General features: G+C 41.9%; 2 protein-coding genes across 4 annotated transcripts in view; one reads left to right on the forward strand and one right to left on the reverse strand.

Moving 5' to 3' along the window:
* The first annotated feature begins 2445 nt into the window (after nucleotides 1-2445).
* On the forward strand, nucleotides 2446-4675 carry c3h6orf120 (chromosome 3 C6orf120 homolog). Of its 2 annotated transcripts, none has more exons than XM_028971207.1 (2): nucleotides 2446-3058; nucleotides 3633-4675. In XM_028971207.1, the coding sequence occupies exon 2, from the start codon at nucleotides 3683-3685 to the stop codon at nucleotides 4250-4252; it is 570 nt and encodes a 189-aa protein (XP_028827040.1). In that variant the 5' UTR covers nucleotides 2446-3058; nucleotides 3633-3682; the 3' UTR covers nucleotides 4253-4675. The 2 variants fall into 2 exon arrangements, with proteins under 2 accessions (XP_028827040.1, XP_028827039.1); XM_028971206.1 differs by having other exon boundaries at nucleotides 2447-3058; nucleotides 3622-4675.
* Nucleotides 4676-5144: 469 nt separating this feature from the next.
* Nucleotides 5145-22513, reverse strand: part of rbm20 (RNA binding motif protein 20) — a 30144-nt gene continuing 12775 nt past the window's right edge. The window contains exons 1-14 of one of the 2 annotated variants that reach the window (XM_028971203.1): nucleotides 19199-19322; nucleotides 18759-19124; nucleotides 17478-17539; nucleotides 17089-17186; nucleotides 16632-16726; nucleotides 11933-12076; nucleotides 11540-11671; nucleotides 11384-11463; nucleotides 10225-10870; nucleotides 9300-9398; nucleotides 8604-9171; nucleotides 7577-7672; nucleotides 7358-7479; nucleotides 5145-6157 (exon numbers count right to left, since the gene is read on the reverse strand). In XM_028971203.1, coding sequence (XP_028827036.1) covers nucleotides 6089-6157; nucleotides 7358-7479; nucleotides 7577-7672; nucleotides 8604-9171; nucleotides 9300-9398; nucleotides 10225-10870; nucleotides 11384-11463; nucleotides 11540-11671; nucleotides 11933-12076; nucleotides 16632-16726; nucleotides 17089-17186; nucleotides 17478-17539; nucleotides 18759-19124; nucleotides 19199-19240 — 2619 coding nt within the window. In that variant the 5' untranslated portion in view covers nucleotides 19241-19322 and the 3' untranslated portion in view covers nucleotides 5145-6088. Of the gene's footprint in view, nucleotides 6158-7357; nucleotides 7480-7576; nucleotides 7673-8603; nucleotides 9172-9299; nucleotides 9399-10224; nucleotides 10871-11383; nucleotides 11464-11539; nucleotides 11672-11932; nucleotides 12077-16631; nucleotides 16727-17088; nucleotides 17187-17477; nucleotides 17540-18758; nucleotides 19696-22513 lie in introns of those variants that run through there. The other variant, XM_028971201.1, reaches the window with a different exon arrangement.

Consider the following 22513-nt stretch of genomic DNA (forward strand, 5'->3'; position numbering starts at 1 on the left):
CATTTTTTTTTTTTTTTGTTCCAAAATAGGAAATGATTAACATTGCTTGAAAGCTTTCAGAAAATTGAAAAAAATATTGAATTGACCATGTTCCCTGAACCATCTGTTGTGCTTTTATTTTTAAAAAAGTGATGTTCATTAAAGTAAAAAGGAAAAAAGTGAAAGAAAAACTAAAAATTATCAGATTTTCAGTACAGTTTGTGTTTTTGATTTTAAAGCAAATGCCTGGTATCGACTTAGGTACATACAACAAGCATAATACCATCTAACATATGGAATATTGAGTGAGTATTTGACAAAATAATTAATTTAGATAAGCACATTATCTAAATCATTTATGTGAGATCAGTTATTATTATTATTATTATGATGCTAGAAATGCTTCTGCACAGATGATTGACTGTTTTCATGTGTACAGTCTTGTCTAAGATTTGTGGAAGCTGTGGATTTTTTTTTTTTTTTTTTGGGGGTGGGGGGTGTTCTTTTATCAAACTATAATCCAAACAACATTTGTTGTGTCTGAATGATCTTGTCAATGTCAGGTACCTTTTGACCTGTCATCATGTCAGATATAATTTCCATCCACAGGGATGTAACCATCACTTTGTTTACCTGAAAGGAATGAAATCTCAAGCTCACTCGTCAGGCCTTTTGTAATAATGGCATTGTTCTGGGGTGGCCATGGAAAGACGTGTACATTTTTTTTCTTCTACTGGGATGGTGTATTTAACAGGCAGCATTTTAGTGATTACTGAACCAGCCAAGGATCCCCGCCAACCCTCTGAGGTACAGCCAGCAATTGTACTTCATATCCTGACATCCTGAACCGTTACTGACCTCATTGACCAAAGGTAACAGGGGAGAAACGGTGGCCTTTTAATGTGCTTGTGATGTTTAAGTGTGTTTTGTCATTTTCACTTACGCTGATCATCAATCCCAACACACACACACACACACACACACACACACACACACGTCTTGCATGCATCAATCCAATTTTATAATACAATAAGAGTATTACGCAAGCTATGATGATAGACAGAAAAATGAAAGTGAAAAGGTAATCGCATTAGTATTTTCTCCAACATAAACTGAAAATACGATGTAACTACAGTCTGACCAATCCATTATCTCACCAGAAGAGCTGAACCTACAAAGAGGGTAAATAATGAACCCAAGTGTACAACAGGCTTTAGTGAGACAATGTTTGCCATTATAATATTAGCATGGTTTTGTTTCTGCCTGGTATTATATAAATCAGAATATACTATCATGATTTAAGATGCAAAGACAAGCATCTTTATTTGTTTGTATGCTGAAAATCGTGCCCTTCATCTGTGTGCAGAATCCTGCACTTTTGCGTGCCTTAGAACAATATAGGTGAAACATAAACGGATCATCGAATGGATCTGGGCTTCCTTTCCTTCCGTTCTGAGATCACCTTCCCCTCATCCACTGACCTGCATATACGCTGTATCACAAAAGCACGCCACGCTGCAGCTACATGGCAGTGAGCTCGATGAACCTGCATCCAGGGTGGATGGAGAAGGATTTAGATATCCTTTCCCAGCACCGCCATCTCATGAAATGAGCGCAGTGGGCATGTGTGCATTTCCTCTGCACTCGCACACACAAAAAAACAAAGAATAATAATAATAAGTGTTTTGCCACCTCGCATTGTTCCCACATCCTGACCAAGCAGAGAAGCCTGCATAATGAAACACAATAGAATTCTGCTTGATTTTATGATTCCATTATGCAAGTACCTGAACACGCCCTTAAATATAATAGAATGTTGCAAAGCTGCGCTGCTGTGCTCCTGGGAGGTGGACTTGAATCTGTGTGGGTCCTTCTCTGGGCATTTTAAGGACGTATTGCAATGTTTTACTGGGTGTGAAGCGTGGGACGTCCTCTGTACAGATCTTCTTCTATGCTGGCTTTGGCCTACCTGGCCTTTCTCTCCTTTAATAAAGGCCCAGTGATGGGTCCTGTCCCACACGCTGTCCAGAAAGTGCATCTCTGGAGGTAAAGAACTGGCGGAGAATGAAATGCGCTCGGAAATGTTCTGGTGCATGCGGGCGCCAGTGTAAGCAGAGCTTCTCCCACCCAGGGAGGATTACCACTGTCCTAAACACTGGCGCTGGAGACAAGACCGTGTGCAGCCTGATCCTAGCAATTAGGCTGCGATCTTGACCGGGTCCAAACAGCTAGGAGTGGGCCATATCAATCCCAGAATTCCACTTCCGGTAGTGTGGGGCTGGGACAAAGAACCTTAATGAGACCAATTATAATGACACTGGAACACGTCATGTTTCTGCAGGCTGATGTCCAATTGAAACTGTAGGATGTAATTCCCAGCATGGCACTGAGATTCCACCGTTTCATACATAATTTGTTCAGAATTATGTCTATTGTTCTCTCTCTCTTTTTTTTAAATTCTGTTTCATTATGCAGTATATTGTTAGACAATTTTGAATACTCACAATTAAACATTTGAAAAATATGTTTGTATTGCTTGGGGGAAATGTTCATGTTGATGGCCCACTTGTGTTTAATAAGTCATCAAAGAGTGATATGTTTCACAGTTCTCTATTTACAGTTCTATTCTACATGTGATAAGCAATTAATTGAAAGTGAAGTGCTTGTCATTGTGAAACACTGACACCGTGGTGTCACAGCACACGGTGACACCACGAAATGTGTCCTCTGCTTTTAACCCAATCTGAACAGTGGGCAGCTGTAAAATATAAGAAATCACCCAGTATTACCCAAAGCACCATTTAAAATTGATAAACGTCATATACCTGTCTGTCTAGCCATCTTCCTGTCTTCTGTCCCTTTCGAGTCCACGTGTTCGGCTCCGTGGCCTCCGGAGCCGCCCGGGAGGCGCGCTTCCCCGCCCGTGCTGCGGGCGGCGCTGTGGGTTCTCGGGTCCGCAGAGGCTGCCGGGGAGGAGAGGCGTTTCCAGTGACAGGCGAGGTCCCGCAAATCTTTGCCCGTGGAAAACCCGAGCAGCACCGCGGAGGCCGCTCAGCCGCCGCAGCTAAGTTATGCCCGAGTGCGTGGAAACGTTGTGCGCGGCGCCGGTCCGCGCTCCCGTCAGGTGTCCCCGCGCCCGCCGCCTTGTTTAAAAGTTGTCCGCCCGCAGCGTAGCTTGTTAGCGGGCTAGTTCACGTCGGGGATTTAGTTTAAAAAAAACCTGTTGGCTCGGTGTGTGTGTGGGGGGGGTTTTCCGCTCTGTTACTTTTTCTGCACGTCGTGCCGCGGTCACTTGTGTCGCTTTATTAAAACTCGTGCGAGGTGTTGCGCTCGGGAGGAGCCGCCTTGTTGGGCAAAGTTCAGGGTTTTTTTTCCCCAGACCTTCTCCCTCGTTACCGAACGAAAGTTTTTGGTTTATTTTCGGTCTAATTTCAGTGCGGGGTGTCGCGCCGTCTTCAGCTGCGACTTCCGGTGCGGGAGGTTTTCGGGTAAGGCTCGAGGTCCCCGTGGAGGCCGGTCCACGCGTGGAAGTATCCTGTCCGTGTATTTCCTGTCCTGAGCCCGCCGTTTACTTGCTGCTGTGTGAGCCGAGCGCTCAGTTCGTCTGATGCCTGATGCTTCTGCCTGCTCTCTGTGCGCCAGGCTGTTTCCAGATGGTAGAGGGACATCGTGGTCCAGGTCCTGACAGACCTCCGTTTCTACAATGCGTTGCTGGATAGTTCTGGTCCTGGTGGTCCTCACGTCCCATGGCCACGCCTTCATGCTGGAGGAGGAGGAGGATGACGGCGCGCCTCCTGAGTGGCTGCTGCTCCACGTCGTCCAGGGCCACATCGGCGCGGGCAACTACAGCTACCTGCGCCTGATACACGACGGCCGCATCATCCTGCACATGCGCAGCCTGAAGGGCGACGCGGACCTCTACGTCTCGGACAAGACCCTGCGGCCGAGCTTCGACGTCTACAAGCTGCAGTCGGCCACCTGCGGTCATGATGTGGTGGTGGTTCCCAGCGAGTTTGTGAGGCCTGTGGGAATCGGCATCTACGGCCACCCTTCTCACAAGGAGAGCGAGTTTGAGATGAAGGTCTTCTACGACCAGACTGCTCTGCCAGAGGATCCGTTTGAAAGGAACGCCTATCCCTCAGAGAAAGGCCCTCAGGGGAAGCCTAGATACCACCAGGGAGGTGGGGACGAGGACTTTGAGGACGAAGAGGAGTCTATATTTTGGACCATCCTCATTGGAATTCTGAAGATAATACTTGAAATTTTGTTCTGAGCCTTGTACATCTCTTAACTTTTTTTTTTTTTTTTAAAAAGACCACCACAATTTCTATAGAAGAATCAATGCGGAGAGTTTTTATGGTCTCAAATTGAAATGATCATGCATCAGAACAAGGGGACATTTTCCGACCTCTTAGTTGCGCAACTGGTTTCCGTATATGTGTTCTCTGGTGGCCCACTGAATTGACCTACTGTAACGTGACACCTCATGGGCTTAATCACAGCTTCATCTTTTCAACGCTGTACGGAAGCCTGGAGCAGGATTTATGCAATGGGAGGAATGGAAGATCGACCGCCTCCTGAAATATTATTCTGTGCCTTTTCACCGGTCCCTTCATCAAGAGCTGAGATCATGTAGTAGTGTTTGTAAATTGATTGTGAAAACTGAAGAAAAAAAAGAAATAAACTGAGTTACTTATCTTTGGAATTTTTTTCCCCCCTCACCAAAATGTGACGTGCACTCGTCCTGTTCAGGGAAAACGGATAAGTTGGGGATCCGAAGGTGTTCACGCCTCAGTACAAACATAAGCGTCTGGCAGGTGTGCTGTGCTTTAATATATTTTTTATTAAATAGAACAAGTGTTAGTGTCATTCCTTAACTGGAATGTAATGTAACATGTTATTTTTATGGTTTTATACAATAACCTTTTCATCACACCATGCAGAGTACTACAGCTAGCCAACCAGAGGGGGCGCTATGTGCCACTCTCTTGAGTTCTCCAACGTTCAGTATGTCAGGCGGTCTGAACCAACTGTAGAGGAATTACATTAAATTTGCTTCCATGCACATTAAGGATTTAATATTTACTCCTTTCAAGAACTAAGCAGCTGTAAAAATATTATTTATTTATCTTATATTCAATTGTTTCAAAATCAGTACCAGCACGTCCACCAAAAAGGATATTTATTCATCTTGGGTACATTGGTATTCACAGTATAGTGTACAAAATAAACACTCATATACATTACTGTCAACACCACAAATATTTTAATACTCACTAAATCATTTCATTAAAAAAAAACTCACACATGGTCCAGTTCAAGTATGTTTGCAGGTACAACAATGACCATCTTTACACATTACTCGCCAAAATAAAAAAGGACCAATTGAAAAACTATATAATAATTTGATCTCATTGGGTCTGAGGTATCATTCAGAAATATCTGTAAATATCTTTAAATACTAGTACTCTGTAGTAACCCTCTGCCAATGTCTCACAATTCATGTTTTACGGCAATTATGGTTGCCATGACAGCAAAGACGGGTTTATAACGTATCCAGCTGTTCCTCAGTAACGTCCCTCAAGTTGCCGTAAACAGTGTAACAGGGTGGAATGATTTTTGTTGAGATGAACCTGAGTGCCTATAGACGTAGTCACTCCCAGGATTGTGCTCAGCCAATCAAAATGCTACGTTTGTACTCACTGTGCTAATCGTTTCCGGTACAGGTCCCATTGCCAAGTACTTGTAGTGCTAAGACAAAGGGAATCTGCAGAAGGCACTTTGCTAACGTACCATTGATCATGGATTAAACTCAGACCGCAAAGTACAAAGGATATTTACATCAACACTTATTCCCTGACATAACAAACATTGAAAACTGCCTGAGGGTCCTCCTGTACATTTCAGTGCAATAGAAAACCTGACGAGATCTATTACGATCCAGAGAGCTTCAATAGAACTATGACTGATGCCAGCACTAACCAGTATAGCCTTCTGGTGATGTTGCGAGTGTAATGCGCTCTGCATACTGATCATTTGAAAGAAATAGGCATGAATATCATTTGCATTGCAAAAAAAAACAAAATGCATGCTGTAGCTCCTCTAGTCGTCACTCTGAGGCCATGGATTCTGTGTGGCTCAGCAGTAAGCTCTCTTCAGCCAGCTGAGATAGATATTTCTGTGGGAGACAACATTAAGATGTTTGTTGCATACTATGAATGAAAAGTGCATGAACATATTCTTTGGAGACTATGATGGAGCCGCCATTGGCGTCATCATCAGCATTAGCAAATCCAAATCAAGTTCTACAGCCTTCAGTGTGTTATTTCATTGTTTTGGGTCTTCAGCTTTGCTCTACAAAGTACAGACTGTCAGGAAAAAAGCGCATAAGTAGACGTGTCAATGTTTCTGTCACTTCAGCCACAAAACACTAAAGCAGATAAACACCTGTTTTGTGGTTGTGAACGGCCTTCCTGTGTCCTCCTCCCTGCGGCTTTGATGGACAGCACAACTGTTCCCCCCCCGGAATGCTCGTTTTTGCAGGGAGGGCGAGGCAGGGTGCAGACTAACGAGAAACCCAATCTGACTGGGTGACACCCCCGCGCCCCTCATTCACACACTCATACCCCCTCCCGCTTAAAAACAACGTAGCGCGGCATTGTTGACGGTCAGCCGATATAGGGCCTGCGTTTTAAAGACGCGTCACGTTTGACCAAAGGTCACGTCAAAACAATACAAGGATGTCAACAGAAAGAGACACATTTTGTCCAAAGACAGAGTAGACGTGGTGTAAGGCTGGCGAATGCACCACCTCCCCTATGGCATATTTGCATGACTAATTCAATTAGAGCTTAATTAGAGCATTAGACTGAATTAGAGCAGGTCTCAGTACGCTGTCAGAATGGGACGGCGTGTCCATTCGTACGCGAACCCGAACCACTTCAGCTGTGACTTTCACGGCGTTTCACAGCCTCACCCGTTAGGGTCAGAACTAATGACCTATCGTCATCATCTAGATCGGGCAGACGATAAGCCACAGCCAAGAGATGTTATTTCAGCAGCCATTTAGGCTAATGGGCTACTGAGTGAGGCCTCAATCCCCTCGCTTTCTCTTCCGTCGGACAGTATTTTCTAAGCTTTATTGCTTAAAGCTACTGGTAAGCAACCTTGTCAGAGTTACTAATGGCGGTTCTATATCGGTCCAAGCACAGGAACATAATTAAATAGTTTTCACACCACACCGTATGGACTGGCTTGGTAAACAAATGCTGATATTTTTGCTGGGCCAGACGAAGGTCGCTGCCGCATGTACTAATTCGAAGCCACCGGGGAGCCACGTTACTCGCCGATGTCCCCCTTCCCCCCACCTAAGACTGACCTGCAGATTCCTATAATGGACGGTGCTCCTACAGTGCGAAGTCTTGGCCGTGTTCTCACTCGTGTAGAACAAGCTGCACAGTGTGCAGTAAAATCCCGTCCTTGGCACAATGAACTCCACCCCTGAAACGAGAGGGGGATCGGCGTGTCTGATGCTTCCTTTCAGTTGCGACGCATTAACATTAGACAAAGTATACAACAAAAAGGTGAGGATACTTACCTAAGGGAATACTGTGTTCACCAATCACCTGCTTCTGGGACACGGGAGCATCCATTTCTATCTGATGCGGTGTTTGGTGTAATGAGTTTGGCAAATCTACAAAATAATGAGGACTTTTTTCAGTAAAAACAATCGGGTGTGCGTGTTACAGCGTGAACAACTGTCACTGATGATATTTTATTACATGACATTCCTCATGATGTGAATGTTTATGATATTTATGACCCAGGCAAGATAACATCATGACTAGAGGCCCAATTTTGGAATGCTGCCATCGATGGAACACGTGGCTCAAGTATGGTCAAGTATGTTCTCAGGCGTTACAATGCTTGGTGGTTATCTGTATCTTATCTACCCTTTTTGCTGGTGTCATGAACTTTGATCATGTTTTTGCAAACCAATTAAAAAAGGCAATGGCATGGCAATGACTAACAGTTCTCACATGATGCCCAATTTAAACCCCCATTTCAGCCCAAAAGCGATCAAAACATGCACAAAACTGTGGAAACTACCTGCATAATACCTCGTCCTGACAAGCCCCAAAATATGAAATACAAAACTGGCCAATCTGCCAACCCCGAGCACAAGCTCCAGTCTCCTCCATTCTCCTCTGTTTACCAACTAGCTCACATTCCATCAGTAGACATCACATCTCCCTACCAAACCAAACATGTAGATTTTTAGTGTTAATTATCACACGATTTTGGGCACTATATAAATTCAACTTATTACTACAAACAAATTCTGATTGGTGAACTAGTCTATCCACCATTCCTGAACATATCCAATGCTCAAAATCTCAAGTAACCTCTAAAAAAAGAACTTTGTTTTGGGAGACCTACTGCATGTTAAAAAGAACAGGTATATCACCATTACTTTAATTTTACCACATTACTTTTATTTTTATCAAGATTCTGTGTACGTTTGTTGCCATAAATATGATATTATTCAGAATTGTGGTGCACACACTTCTGCATGATGCTAGACTATAATGCAAAGCTGTGGAAGGTTTGGAAAGTGAGGGCACCTTTTTTTCTCAGCTCAGTATCCGGTTCTTTTCTGGCTTCTGACTCGGTGTGTAGCGCCGCTATCGCGATGCTGTCATTTTCCCTGTGTGTCTCGGCAGACTTAGCACTGGCGTGGTTTGGAAGGCAGTCCGGTGCGGGTTTGGCTTCGGTCACAGTAACATCTGACACAGAGCAGGTCTCCTCAACAGCAGTTTTCAACTCTTTTGTGCTAAAATGGCTGAGCGCTGAGGTGGGCTGCTCTGTGGAGCTTTGGACCTCCAGCATGGATGTGGTGTCTGTGGTGCCCTCGTCTCGGCTTTCGTGAGGGGAGGGGTCCTTCTGCATTTTGTTCCCCTGGGCCTCCTCTGTTTGCCCTGTCACTGTCTTCATACCAGCGCTATAAGTGTTTCCAGTCTGGCAAGATGTCACAGTGTCATTTGAGAGGGCCGTTTCTTGCAGGTCTGGGAGGTCAGGTTCAACAATGGAGTCATCCTCTCCCCCAACCTCATCCACAGTCACCAGCTCCTCCATGTTCTTGGGGTACCAGAACTCCCCCTCCGTGTCTTCACCACTATCCCAATCTTCTGCCTGTGGGAATGAATGCAAATTCAAACATTATTCTCTCTCTCTCTCTCTCTCTCTCTCTCTCTCTCTCTCTCTCTCTCTCTCTCTCTCTCTCTCTCTCTCTCTCAATATTAGCAAACAGCTTTACTCACGTCACTCTCTTTGTCCTGGTGTGGAGGTTCTATGTTCTTGCTTGGTCTGTTAGGAGATACTGAGTTTTCTTTTAATGACTCGTCTCCACAGGTTTCTTTCTGTAATGAGATAAAACTTGAAAATTGACTAGATCATGTTGAAAACAATTTTACAAATGATCCATTTTGGATTGCCATTTCTTTCTTATTTAAAAAAAAAACAAAAAAAATGTTTTTTACAATCTATGTTTCTGTCTTCATTTGACTTGTAAATACAATGTAATGTACAAAATAAGATAAGATGATCCTTTATTAGTCCCACAAGTGGGAAATTTATATTGTGATGTCAGGAAGTGGACAGTACAAGACAGTACATTGTACAATGTGCACATTTTAAGCTAATTTGACTTGTACAACTGAATCAGCAATTTAGCCTAGATTTTTGGGATATGCTCCACTCTGAAATAGATGGGGTTTGGGTCCATCAAATGTGCGTCTCTTTGCTTGAATAGATGTGTACCGACTATCATGTTAGAATGCTGCTTTACATAAAATGATTTAGGCCAGTAGATCTCAAACTTTTAATAATAATTATTAGCACCACTATCATAAAATTAAATTAAATTAAAATACAATAAGATAGGTATACAATAACATAGTTTACATTGGTGGATTTTTATCTCTAATGTAAATTAATTATTAATTGAAAACTGTCATCAACAGACACATGTGTACTTGACTGGAACGCTTATATTAAATTTACTCAAATTTTCATGACAGACAACACTTACATTTCAGTGATTTCATGGTTAAGCCTTTTCCAAGTACTTATTTAACCTTTATTTAAGAAGAGAGGCTCCTGGATTATCACTGCAGGAAGATCATGCACCATAGTTTGAGAACCAAGGATCTGGTGTGTATGTGTGTGTAGGGGCTTGGCTCTTACGTTTTGTTCATTTTCATCCCTTTCTTTTGTCTGTTGCCTTCTGGTAAATTTCTTGTCTCTCGTCCTCTCTGTTGATCCCTGGTTCCGGTCCTCAGCTGTCCTTGAGGTGACCGAATCTTCGTGTAAATCAGATTCTGAGTATCTTGACCGATGGAAGTCTATAGCATCCCTTTTCTTCACCTTCATTTCATAGCGTGAGTAGGGCATCCTCGGGAGCTTCTCCGACTTGTAGGGAAGTTCCTTTTTATAACCATCATCCATACTCCTGTAGCTGAGGAAGCCACTGTCCTGGGGGCTACTTCTGGAATACCAATCTCTGCCTCTGTCTTCCATGGTTCGGGGGCTCATACGCTCCCCAGGCTTCAGGTAGGACCTCCTGCGATCCGGCAGCGGGCGGTTATTGGGCCTGTCCTCATCTCCATTTCTCCAGGGCCCTTCACTGCGATCCTGCTCCTCCTCACGTCTTACATGAGGTGTCCAGTCCCAAGAGGGACGACGGGGGCCCAGACCATTGCTCCACTCCGACCTACAAGGCGGCCCCTGGGGACTGTGTGCAGAACTACAGGAGGTGAAGGTGGGGCTGTGGGAACATGGGCTCAGGGAGCCACGGACAGGGCTGCGGGAACGTGCTCGGTCTGGAGGATACCTGGAACCAAAACAGATTCTATATGACAAAAACAACAATCCATCCAATACACATCTCTCTGCAATACTTCATCCATTGTATTTATTTACTCATTTACTCTACTCATTTTCCATATCACCCATCCTGGGATACAGGGGGACCATTGACTCACACCATACGTACATTTTAGAGTCGCCGATTCACCAAGTGTACATGCCTTTGGGTGGATGTTGGTACATGACCAACACTGGTAGAGCAGGCAAACTCCACACATAGTGCAACACTATTTATTCATTTATTGTATTTATTAATTTTCAATTCAGCTCCTGGGGACACATGTGCTGGTCCTGACCCACGAGTAAATGGGGAGTGTTGAGTTAGTTCAACACTTATCTAAACCATGTTTGATAAAGAATATAACAAATATGCAATTTATAAGCTCTAGATCCATCTTTTAATTAGATGATTGAGAAGAATGCTTGTATGAAAGGGTTTTGTATTTTAAACAACAAAATATTTAAAAGTTTCTCTTACCGGTTAATTTCTTGCATTTCATCCCTTTCCCTCTGAGAGTTAATGTCTTGAATGATGGACTCAACATTCTTTCCTGGTTTCTTTAAAGGAAGACACACAACAGTGATTGTCATGTTAAGGTCGAGGGCAAAAGAGATTTTCACATGCTGACAATACCTTCAGCTGTAACTCTTGGTAGCGCTTGGACATCCGGATCAGGACTTTCTGGTCATTGATCGTTGCTGGCTTCAGCTGGTAATACTGGACCATTGCCTGTGCAGCCTCCACATAGGCCATTTCCAAGAATGCCTGTGTTCAAAATAGTAGGAAATTGCTTGCAATTCTTGCAATTAGACATCTCCACTAAGGCACTAACAAATCTTCTAATATCATCACACTGTTTCACTTTACACTAAAGAGATATATTACAAAATATTTTTAATGTGTCTGAATTAACTTGGTGATAATAACAGCACAAAGATAGTGAAGTTGCCCTAATAACATTCTATGTCTAATCAAATGGAGGGTCTTATATCTGAAATTGAAGTCAGATGCCAGTATACACTGCACCTGATGTGTGGACCGCATAAGAATATAATTGGTGACTTTGCCGAAAGGGAGGCCCAGGTTGATGACATCATTTTCTGTGCAACTCCCCTCAGGAAGGTTGCAGATGTGTACCACCCGACCAGGACAAGCTTTCCTTGGGAGGAACTGCACAGAGACAAAAAACATACAAAGATTTTTTTTTAGCAACATTCATCAATGGCAGCATTTTAACATGCCAGCTACATAACTATCATTTGTCATTCAGGAACTAAAGCTTTATTTTAACAGCATTAAATAAACTATGGACCAAGTGGCATTACACCAACAATGTATGCTTTACACACAATCAAAAATGTACTGGATGAAAGCTAATTTACAGTAAACCAGGACTTTCTTCTTCGCTTATGATAATGTGAAATATGTACTAGCCCCAAGTGGAAATATGAAAAAGCAATCCATTCACCCAGTTCAATTTTTAAACACGCAAAACATTAAAATGTTTTATAATGCTCCTTTAATTAATTTCTTTGCTAAATCTGTTTAAATAAGGTCCAGAACCCAGAAATACAAGCTCCAATGGATTCATATGGTGGAGGATTTGCTGAAGATTTGATTAATGAAGATTTTGAAGATTTTGATTAATTTGATTATCAGGGCTCTTAGTTTGTATACTTGATATTCTATAGAAATCGAACGAGAATTGCTGGTGTCTTCCCATTGTAAGTCGCTTTGGATAAAAGCGTCTGCCAAATAAAGTAAAGTAAAGTAAAGTAAAGTAATAAATTCAAGCAACAGAAAACTATAGTAGACAAATTGTTTATTGCAATACGCAACAAGACAAGAGCCAGCCAGTTGACAGATCTGCCCCGCACCACATTGGGGCTTTCGACTAGAAACGATTACACACACTATCCAATGTGCATTGAATCCTGGGATATGTTGGATCTAGACTTTCCACACCTCTGAATTGTTGTTGCGCTGTCTTCTAATACCGGTCTGTCCTATATTATGGTCTCAATACGCCATGAATTCTGCAAATGGAACTAGACAGGTGATGGTTTCCCGAGTGTGGCATTCAACTCTCCTGGAGTATTTTCTTTTTTAGGCTTCGGCAGGATATCGGTTAACCATGACAAGCATCACTGGCTATTTTATCACTAATCTCCCTGGATTAGCCAAGACCAACCTACTGCGATGTTTTGTGACCTCCACAACCATAAAAACGCACACCCAGTTAAATACAGGAGCAGCTGACTCAAGAATGCAAGAGCATAACCGGCTTTCATGTTTTCGCTATGCCCTTTCCAGTTGTGGAAGCCATCATGTGGAGATGGTTTATGGTGTAAGACTGATGAAAAGCTTTTTTTTTTGTATGTTCCGTTCCAAATGGGAAACCTGTCTATATAAATATACTACAGAAACGCTAAATAAACCTCTTTCAATAAACCAAATTTATTTTACTACACCAAGGTCGGTGCGTCCCAGAAAGATTTTTTTTATTACACAGTGCCCTCCACTATTATTGGCACAACTTGTAAATGTTTTTACAGAAAACTTTTTTTTTTTAATTATACTACAATAAAAACTGGTTTAAAATTCACTATTTTTGAAAAATAAATCCCGGTTTCATCTTGGCCACAAAGTGTGAGATCAGTAGCAGCTGGAAAGGAGGGAGCAAAGGGAATTCAGTTGCACTTCAGTTACAGTCTACAGTCTATCCTTCTGAATAATTAAATCTGAGTAAGCGACGTGCCGACTTCTGATATTTACCACACATACAGTAACCATCAGTGAGCATGAACTGGAAAATGATACTGCATAATAAAATCTGTTACTGGATTCTTTAATAAATGACCAAATGTAATCACTCGTCATATAATGACACCCTTGAGAAAAGAAAGCAATGATGTGACAGAACTGCATTTGGCCACCAGCTGCCACTGTACTCACACTACTGTATTACTTGTGTAAACACCTTTAACCAGATGTTAATCTCCTAAAGCCTGGTTTGGTTGACTTTTATGTTTGTGTTTAACAGCCCCTGGTGAGTTGAGCGATAAGTCTATCGGTGGCTGTTTGCCAGGGCTGAACAGCTATAATGTTCATGAAAAGTTGAAACAGGCCAGGCACCATAAACACATACAAAATTAGCCCCTGATTATGTTGCTACACTTACCACGAGTGTTGGGCACATTTAAAAAGTAATTAGTAATAATTACTAGTTACTTCTTGCAAAAAGTAACTCAGTTACAGCATTATAAAAGTAACCAGTTAACAGGGAAAATAACTTTAAATATTCAAATATGTCAAAATGTGAATGGCGTGGTGGCATCTCCTTCGTTAACAGAGCTCAGGTTAGCCGCACCTGGGTTTGGCTGCTATCAACTTCCACGTTCTTGGCTGATAGTTTTGATGAAGCATGAGATGATGAGAGGAGCTTCATCAGATTTGAATTCCTCATTGCTGACATGGTTAAAGACTTAGATCCAGGGCATGATGTACATTTAAAAGTCATATCTGTAGTTACACTGTAAAAACGCAGCTTTTCAACTTGCCATCACCGTGTCTCTTCTGCTTATGTGTGTCTTTGTAAAAAACCCCATCCTCTGACTCTGGTTAGCTTACAGTGAAGTTTTATCCAATCATCATCACCCATGCGGCTGTCTCGCCACTCACCAAAAAAAATCTAAAAAGCTTTCCTGCTGTTGTGGTTGGTCAGTTTAGTTACAGTGAAGCACTGCATGGTAGTGTCAGTAACGGTGACAACGTTCTAACAACGGTTAGAAATAAATAGCACTGTTTTTTCCATCACTGCTTACCACTGTGTGTCTTTTAGAATTGCATCAAAGAATTGTATCAAATATGTCCATTCTACTGGTCTATTACTGGTGTGTGTGTGTGTGTGTGTGTGTGTGTGTGTTTATATATATATATAGCTGGTATTCCTGGGTGTGACCTGCAATTATGCAAATGCCAATATCTTATCATCAGAACATCATAACATAAAAGATAACACTATCATTCATATTATATTTAGTATGTATTTTGGACACATGCAAAATGATGTATGTTGGATGTGCTATCCATTTCTTAGAACTTCTTAACCTAAAATAGAGCACTATTTGATTACAGAGGGTGTGGCCTATTAGATTGGAAGTGAAAAGTGAAGTGATTGTCATTAGGAAACACTGTAGCACAGCACACGGTGACACAATGAAATGTGTCCACTGCTTTTAACCATCACCCTTGGCGAGCAGTGGGCAGCCACAACAGGCCCCCAGGGAGCAGTGTGTGGGGACGGTGCTTTGCTCAGAGGCACCTCAGTGGCACCTTGGCAGCTCGGGATTCGAACCGGCAACCTTCTGATTACGGGGCCGCTTCCTTAACCGCTAGGTCACCACTGCCCCGAAGGTGTCGTGTTCTTTTATCAATCTGTCAACTATACAACTGACATTTCAGAAATGTTAATTATGAATGAAAGATTAATGGAATGAAGCTAATTTGTTAATGTCTCCTTCCATCCTGAGACTTGAACAGCAGGCTGGTCAGACTAACATTGTGTGGACAAGTTCCAGACGTGGACCCCAGTCATATCTCCTCGGGGCTCTAGTGCTTCAACATGATTTCTTAAATCTTTATTGAGAACCCCACAGTTCTTTCAATTCAGCTTTCAATTTTATGCTAGTCTAGATCTTATTACCACTGCCCCAGCATGAATATTAACTCTTGAAATGCTGTTCACTCTGACCTCATATGTTGTCTGTCAGCAAATTTCAGCATAAAATCAATGGCTCAACACACATTCCTTAATTAATTCAATTTCCATCTGTAAAATTAATAAGATTATTGCTCCATGTGTAAAACAAATGCCCAAATATGTCAAAGTTACAGTTAAAAGCAATGGTCAAATTATCCAAAAAGAAACTCGCACAGTATTCACATTAATTACTCATCAGAACAATTCACAAGAAGCAGTGGATAGCCTTGAATTCATCACCAGTTTGACTCATCCTAAACAATTACACACACACACACATACACATGAGGTGAGTTCCCACAGAAACATCTGAAGAAGTGTAGCATCGAAAGGTGACATTGCACACTCAATGTGAGGGCTCTGACACTCCCTACTTCCACTTCGAAAGATTTCATTCAGTTCTCCAGGCCATCCACCAATCCACCTTTGGCTCTGAAATTCATCAACCCAACCTATGGAGGTTTACATGTCCACCCTGGCCTCTTGATCTCTCTCTTTGTGCTCTTTGTAATGCTTCATATAGAGCCTGCGTGTACAGCATGGCTCAGACATCTGTCAACAGCTGCTATTTTCCCTCTTCCACTATGCCAAGACCTCCTGGCTTGTCCCCAGCCACCATATGTCCCTTTCCTCATCCCCAAACTAGATGTAACTGTGCCACCACCAGGCCTCGTAGCCTACTATTGTTCACTTATAAGTCAACAATAAAACAAAGTCTCAGTCTCACTCCGCATGTGGCAGCTTTGCTGCTTTTTCTACCGTTTTTCAAAATTTTATGACTGTGTCTCATTGTTTTTACATATTGAGAATAATTTGAATATGAATGAACCAAATTTGCTTAATGGGAAAACAAAACAAAAAACTCCCCATATCAACACTTGGCTCTCAGTGTAACAGAAGATGGCTTTACATTACATTACTTATATATCTATTACACTAATATTTGCTTGAAAACAGCCTGACCTTTGACTCAGACTGGAAAGTATATGCAGCTGATGGAGGAAATGCTTTCATGCCAGCTACAGGTATGTAAGGAGCTCCAGGTCCTGATGAAACATCTGAAAATTATAAAAAAAATTATTAGTTCATTAAATAAAGTTTAAATAATAGATATTTACAAGTTAATTCAATATTTCAGTGCATCCAGGCTTTCATACAATCAATATAGAATAGTAATGTAATAGTTATATTCAGCTATGTTAGTAAAAAAGTGCACAAAATAAAATATAATTAAAGTACTCTGTTCTCTGTCTAACTCCTATCTGAACCTAGCTGAGCACTCTCACTACTTCACATCTCGAATGACCACACACACTAAAAATAGCATTCAAATGTGACATTGCTTCGTTTTTTGTGTTTACACATTAAAGTATGTAAAACGAATGTATATATGACGTATAGAAAACGCCAGTGTCTGTACCTTGACTGGGTGCAGAAGAATAAGCCATCTTGTTACCCAGAGCTCCGTTTAGACATCCTTCAAATGACACTGGAAAGTTAACGGCTGGAGTCGCCGAGCTGAAATGCAGTGGGGGAGGCTGGCGTTAGCTCCCAAGTTCATGGCGCAGCCTGGATGTATCTAGTGACACTTCAAATTTAACACATGGCTGCGCACCTAGAATCAGTTTATGACTGAAAAACATTCAGCCATCTGTAAGGGATGTTCATCAGACCAGTATTGCAATGTGTATGAATTAAACAGAGACACTCTATAGAAGTTTTTAAAGAGTATTTTCACCACTTCAATTCAAATCATAAATCAAAACCTGCCCCAAATGACTGGCAAGTCGTGTTGGATGACTGGCTTACCTTTCTGTGCAGAGTGAACAGTTCTGGAGATGTAGCTTTCCTTTCACATGCTGCTCCCAGTCCTTGAAGACACACACAGATCACAGATCATACACAGTAACAATATCAGCTCACGACCACGGCCATCTCCCCTCCTTCCACTGACCACAGGAATGTCCTGGCACAGCTGCTGGGTGGCCAATTAAAGTGACAACAGCCTGGAAATGAGCCACCAGGCCGAGCCTCACACACCTAAAACTCACACCTACAACTGAAGAGTTTGCACGTCCCGAAACAACTGGCAGGGACTTTCATTACATTCACTCCCTGGGTGCTAATTTGAATAACAATTGAAGATCACAATCAACACTCATCAAATTTAATGAATATTGTCCAGCAAAAGCCATTTTATTTATCATTATATTGCAGGATGGTAACAAACTGTGTTTATGCCTTTAATAACTTTTTCGTTATAATTTTTTACATTTTTATTCAAATTAGATAAGCATTATTAATGACAATATGTTAGTATTTGATATTGGTAGGATTATTTCAAATATAATATTTAAATGTATAGTTTGTATTATAACAAATTGTCAGGGTTTGTCTGGGGTCTAACGCTCTGAGATTTTATGGTTTGCTTTTAACGGCAAATATTTACTTCAAATTAATTAAAAGCATTTTTCTGAATAACTATTTAATGAAAAAAAAGAATGTATGGAGGCTATTTGTAAGCGTCCCGTCCAAATTTCAACCCCTTTAAACAAAGCGTCACATCATTGACCCATACAAAATAATTAAGTTCAGCAAATTTAAAAGAGTTTTGTTTTAACAATGTATTTCTTAAAATGTTTTTCATGTTAGTTAGGTTTACTTTTTATGGGAATTTTAACATTTATTTATCAGATCTTTCTAAGAAGATTTTAATGATTTACATGAAGCCTTGGATGTATAAATGTTTATAACAGTCTGAAGATGACTGCACTATTTTGTGTAATTTGACCCTGATTAGCTTATAACAAAAATGGATGGAGCAACATGGTTGTAAAAATCTATCTTGATGTATTGCATTTGTAAGCAGGTTTCACTAAAATGAATGAAGAAAGGGTGACATGTTTGTAGTGGATAAAAATCTGAGGGGAAGATTAATGTACCAAATGTATTTCATTTATTTATATGCTAGGAAGGCAAATAGCGGTATGTTCCTCCCCCAAACCATCAAAAATGTTACCCCCTCCCCCATATTGTGGGACAAACTGAATCACAAAGGCTTCAGACTGTGGTCCTTTGCCCAGCACCCACCTTTAGGTTGTAGACTTTCTTGTCACAAATGGTGCACTGGTGTGGCAGGAGGGATGGTGTTACGCCGTGAAAGTCGTTCCGCTGGTGGGGTTGTAGTTGGGTCAGAGGGGTGGGGTCTGGGGGGCCCGCTGGAAGCTGCTGATATGTCGTCAGTCCCGGTACTCCATTACCACCGGCACCCAAGCCGCCTGCAGGGCTGAATCTGGTGTCACCCGTGGGCTCCTCTGGGTTGTAGAGCTCAGCTCTGGGATGGAACTGCTGGCTGCTGGATGGCCAGGAGATCCTGGCCCCAGATCTTCCGGCACTCCCAGGCACCACACTAGGTTTCCCAGTTTGGGAGAACGAAGCCGGGTGCTTCCATGGCTCCTGGTTGGATGTGTCCATGACCTGGTTGGTGCTGCTGACCCCCGTGCCGCCAAAGCCAGATGTCTGACCCTCACCTTTTTTAGTGAATGGCACCGATGTGCCACCCAAAAATCCATACTGGAGATGGGGTTCGATGTCTGAAGAGAAAGCTGCTTGCTTCTTGGTTGGGTGAAGATGGTTTTGCAACGACTGGTTAAGTCTGGTTATCCCACCCTGGTTCTGATGGAAGCCCGCCCCTACCAGTGTCCCAAAAGCTGCAGCTGGGGACAGTCCAACAGGCCTGGGTGGGAAACCCCCAGTCGGCCCCCCTTGTGGTCCAACCATGGCTGAGCCACCGATTTGGCTGAACAGCGGCTGGGACATGGACACGTTGGAGAGGACCTGGTTGAGGACAGAGGCTGCAGCAGCCGGATTGCCGCCTATGGCATTCTGCGCCAGCTTGAGACGTTGCAGCGTGAGCTGGGCCTGGAGCTGTGCGATCTGTAGACTGGTAGGGGTCAGCAGCAGCGGGTTGTGACCGGGACCAGTCAGGGGTTGGAGCTTCTTCTCAGGGTTTTCAGCTGAACCCAAACTGGGGACGACACACAGAGAAAAATAAACTTCACTAAGCCATGTCACGACCTAAGGCCTGGTTACTATGGTGAACTTTCAGCCTATAGGCAGCTGGCGCTGTCCACCTGTTTCACTGACCTTGACCCCGCCGGGGGGAAAAAAAAACAGTCAAGTTAAGGGCAGAAGGAATCTGCAGCACAAGTGTCCCTGTCTGACCAGAGCGCACACTCTTATATTCTGATAAATGTGCTCACATGTTGTCTAATTTTAGTGCCCCCCCCCTGTAAATCAAAGCATGCAATGCAGCCTGATGTGACTCGACCTGGCCCCCAGCAACAAGGCTGAGAGGTGGCAGGGGACCAAGAGACAAACTTGCTCTAAGTGGAGAATGCAGGCCGCACATTTTTTCCCACCTCGGAAAAAAAAAAGTTTACAAAGCAGCAACGCCGTTGCTTATTAATGCAAATAATAGAAATGACAATGAAGAAACAACAATGATAAGAATATTATTGTCTGAGTGTACTCAGGAATTTGAACAAAATGTCTTCCTGGTAACATGTAACCTATTTATGTCATTTTTTAAAAATTTGCCCCTATTCTTAGGTAAGTGCCTTTCGGAGGAAGCTGCCATAATAACAGATAATAATAGGCATGGGCAACTAAATCCAAACAACGGGTGTTAAATTATATAATAAAACATAATCAACACGTGTATGTAAAAAACATTTAATTGGAGCGAAGCCGGGTCGGAGGACTAATATATATATATATATATATATACATATACACACACACACACACACACACACACACACATATATATATATTCATTTTATTTCAATCCAAACTCATATACATAAATGCTAAGAGTCAGTTTGCAGCGCAGTTGTTGATGGGTCTTGCGACGGGTAAAAATCCTAAATCATCCTTCTCTGATGCCACAGCTGGGTCGACCTTTACCTCCTTCAACAGAATAATATATTCCAGGAGGATGAGTCTTTAATGAGTCAGAAACTATTTCCTTCTGCATCAAGGAACTGGGATTAGATTTCTATTTATTACTACCCCAATACACACATCATTAGAAACTAATATCAAGTAATAATAGTTAAAGGCATGACTTGATGCAAATGACCTCTTAATGTCTCTAGAGTAAATTTATTGGTTATCATTTTTATTGACTATAATTTGAACCCTTAAGAGTGATATACTAATGTTACTTAGTGATGTTTATATTATATAATATAAATCATTTCGTATCTCCTGCTGAACAGCATCTGTTTAATATTTACAATATACAAACCCAGTCTGATGTTCAGATGACAGGGTCGATTCTGTATTTTAACTGGGAGGATGACGTCATATTCAGAATTTCATCCTCCCGGCTCAGAAATATATAACATGAGCACATATAATTTACCACACCAATTATGACATAATCCCAGTGATAGAATTCAGTTAAGGCATATTTCTGTCCGCCATTTATTTCCAGCAATTTAAGTCTATTTAAAGTAATACAACGTATTGGTGAATATTACGTAGTACGTACACATTAAATGGACTTGTACTAATCCCTGACGTTCTGGTTTATTCTGCAGCGACAACGAATGTTAAATGTTGTTTTGAGTTTAGCAGTAAACGTGCGCGGTGGCATCGGATCCGGATCGTGCGTGGAGAAGATCCGTCGTGGGTACTGACAGCCTCTGTGGGGTGTTCAAGTCGCATTTCCATGATGGATAAAAAAATTACAAGTAAGTACAAAGTGGCGTGTTTCCACATAATTTTATACTTACCGATAATCATTTTTATACGGCCCAAAGCACGCAAGAATTACTCAAACCTTAATTATGCACAACGAATTAATTAGTCAATTAAGCAACATTAAAACTGAGCTAATAATCGGGATTTGTACTGTAAACATAAAAGAAATTTTCCCCTGTTTTTATTGTATTTTACCGCATGACGTCACATTAACTGGCATCGTTTGACACAAAGTGACTAAACTCCCCAATTTGCGTTCATCGCGTAATCCGCACCGACGCGAGTATTTCTCCCCACAAACCCACGGTCACTCCATACCGACCTGACGACCGTGGATCTGAGCCGACACGCGGGTCACTACGCGGGGGAAATGGGGAAGGGATTAAAATTGGATTCATTTTTATTGCCGTGACCTAAATCTGCCGCTAAATCTGTCAGGGATTCATTTGGTTGGAATATATATGAATCAGCACGAACAAGCGAATCTCACAATGTGAACGCGGAATGAACGAAGCGCATCATTTTCATGGAGTTGCCGCGTCACGTGACGCGCGTTGCTCAGCCAATCAGATTCCAGGGTCGCGGTTTTTGTCTCGTGTCCATGGCAACGTTGGAAAAAGTGTCTGAAAAGAAGTCAGGAAAAAGACCATAATATCACCATCTCGTCTATGTTATGAATGTTTTTGGAATAGGCTGCACTGTGCTGGCTTAAAAAATTATACATATAATATATTTTATTATATTTAATTTTATTCACAATACTACTGTGCATAACTTTTAGGCAGTAGTGAAACATATATAATTTAATACAATATTGTATTGTTAATACAGAGCTGTGTCTGGTTCTCTATACAAACTAATGTTATTTTTTTAATGGAAATAAGCAAATTCTGCAATAAATAAACTCGATCAATGTTGTGACACGTGTGTATTAATTGTAGTAGATTGCATACTGGCTGTGTGTAACACAGTAGGTAGTTATGTAGTATACCTTGTTTGTAAAATGCTTTTCTGCTGTGTATGTTAGTAATGTTCTGTTATGAATATGCCAGTAATGTTATGAATAAGGATATGAA

Source organism: Denticeps clupeoides, chromosome 3 (genome assembly GCF_900700375.1).
Source record: "Denticeps clupeoides chromosome 3, fDenClu1.1, whole genome shotgun sequence".
NCBI classification, from domain to species: Eukaryota; Metazoa; Chordata; class Actinopteri; order Clupeiformes; family Denticipitidae; genus Denticeps; species Denticeps clupeoides.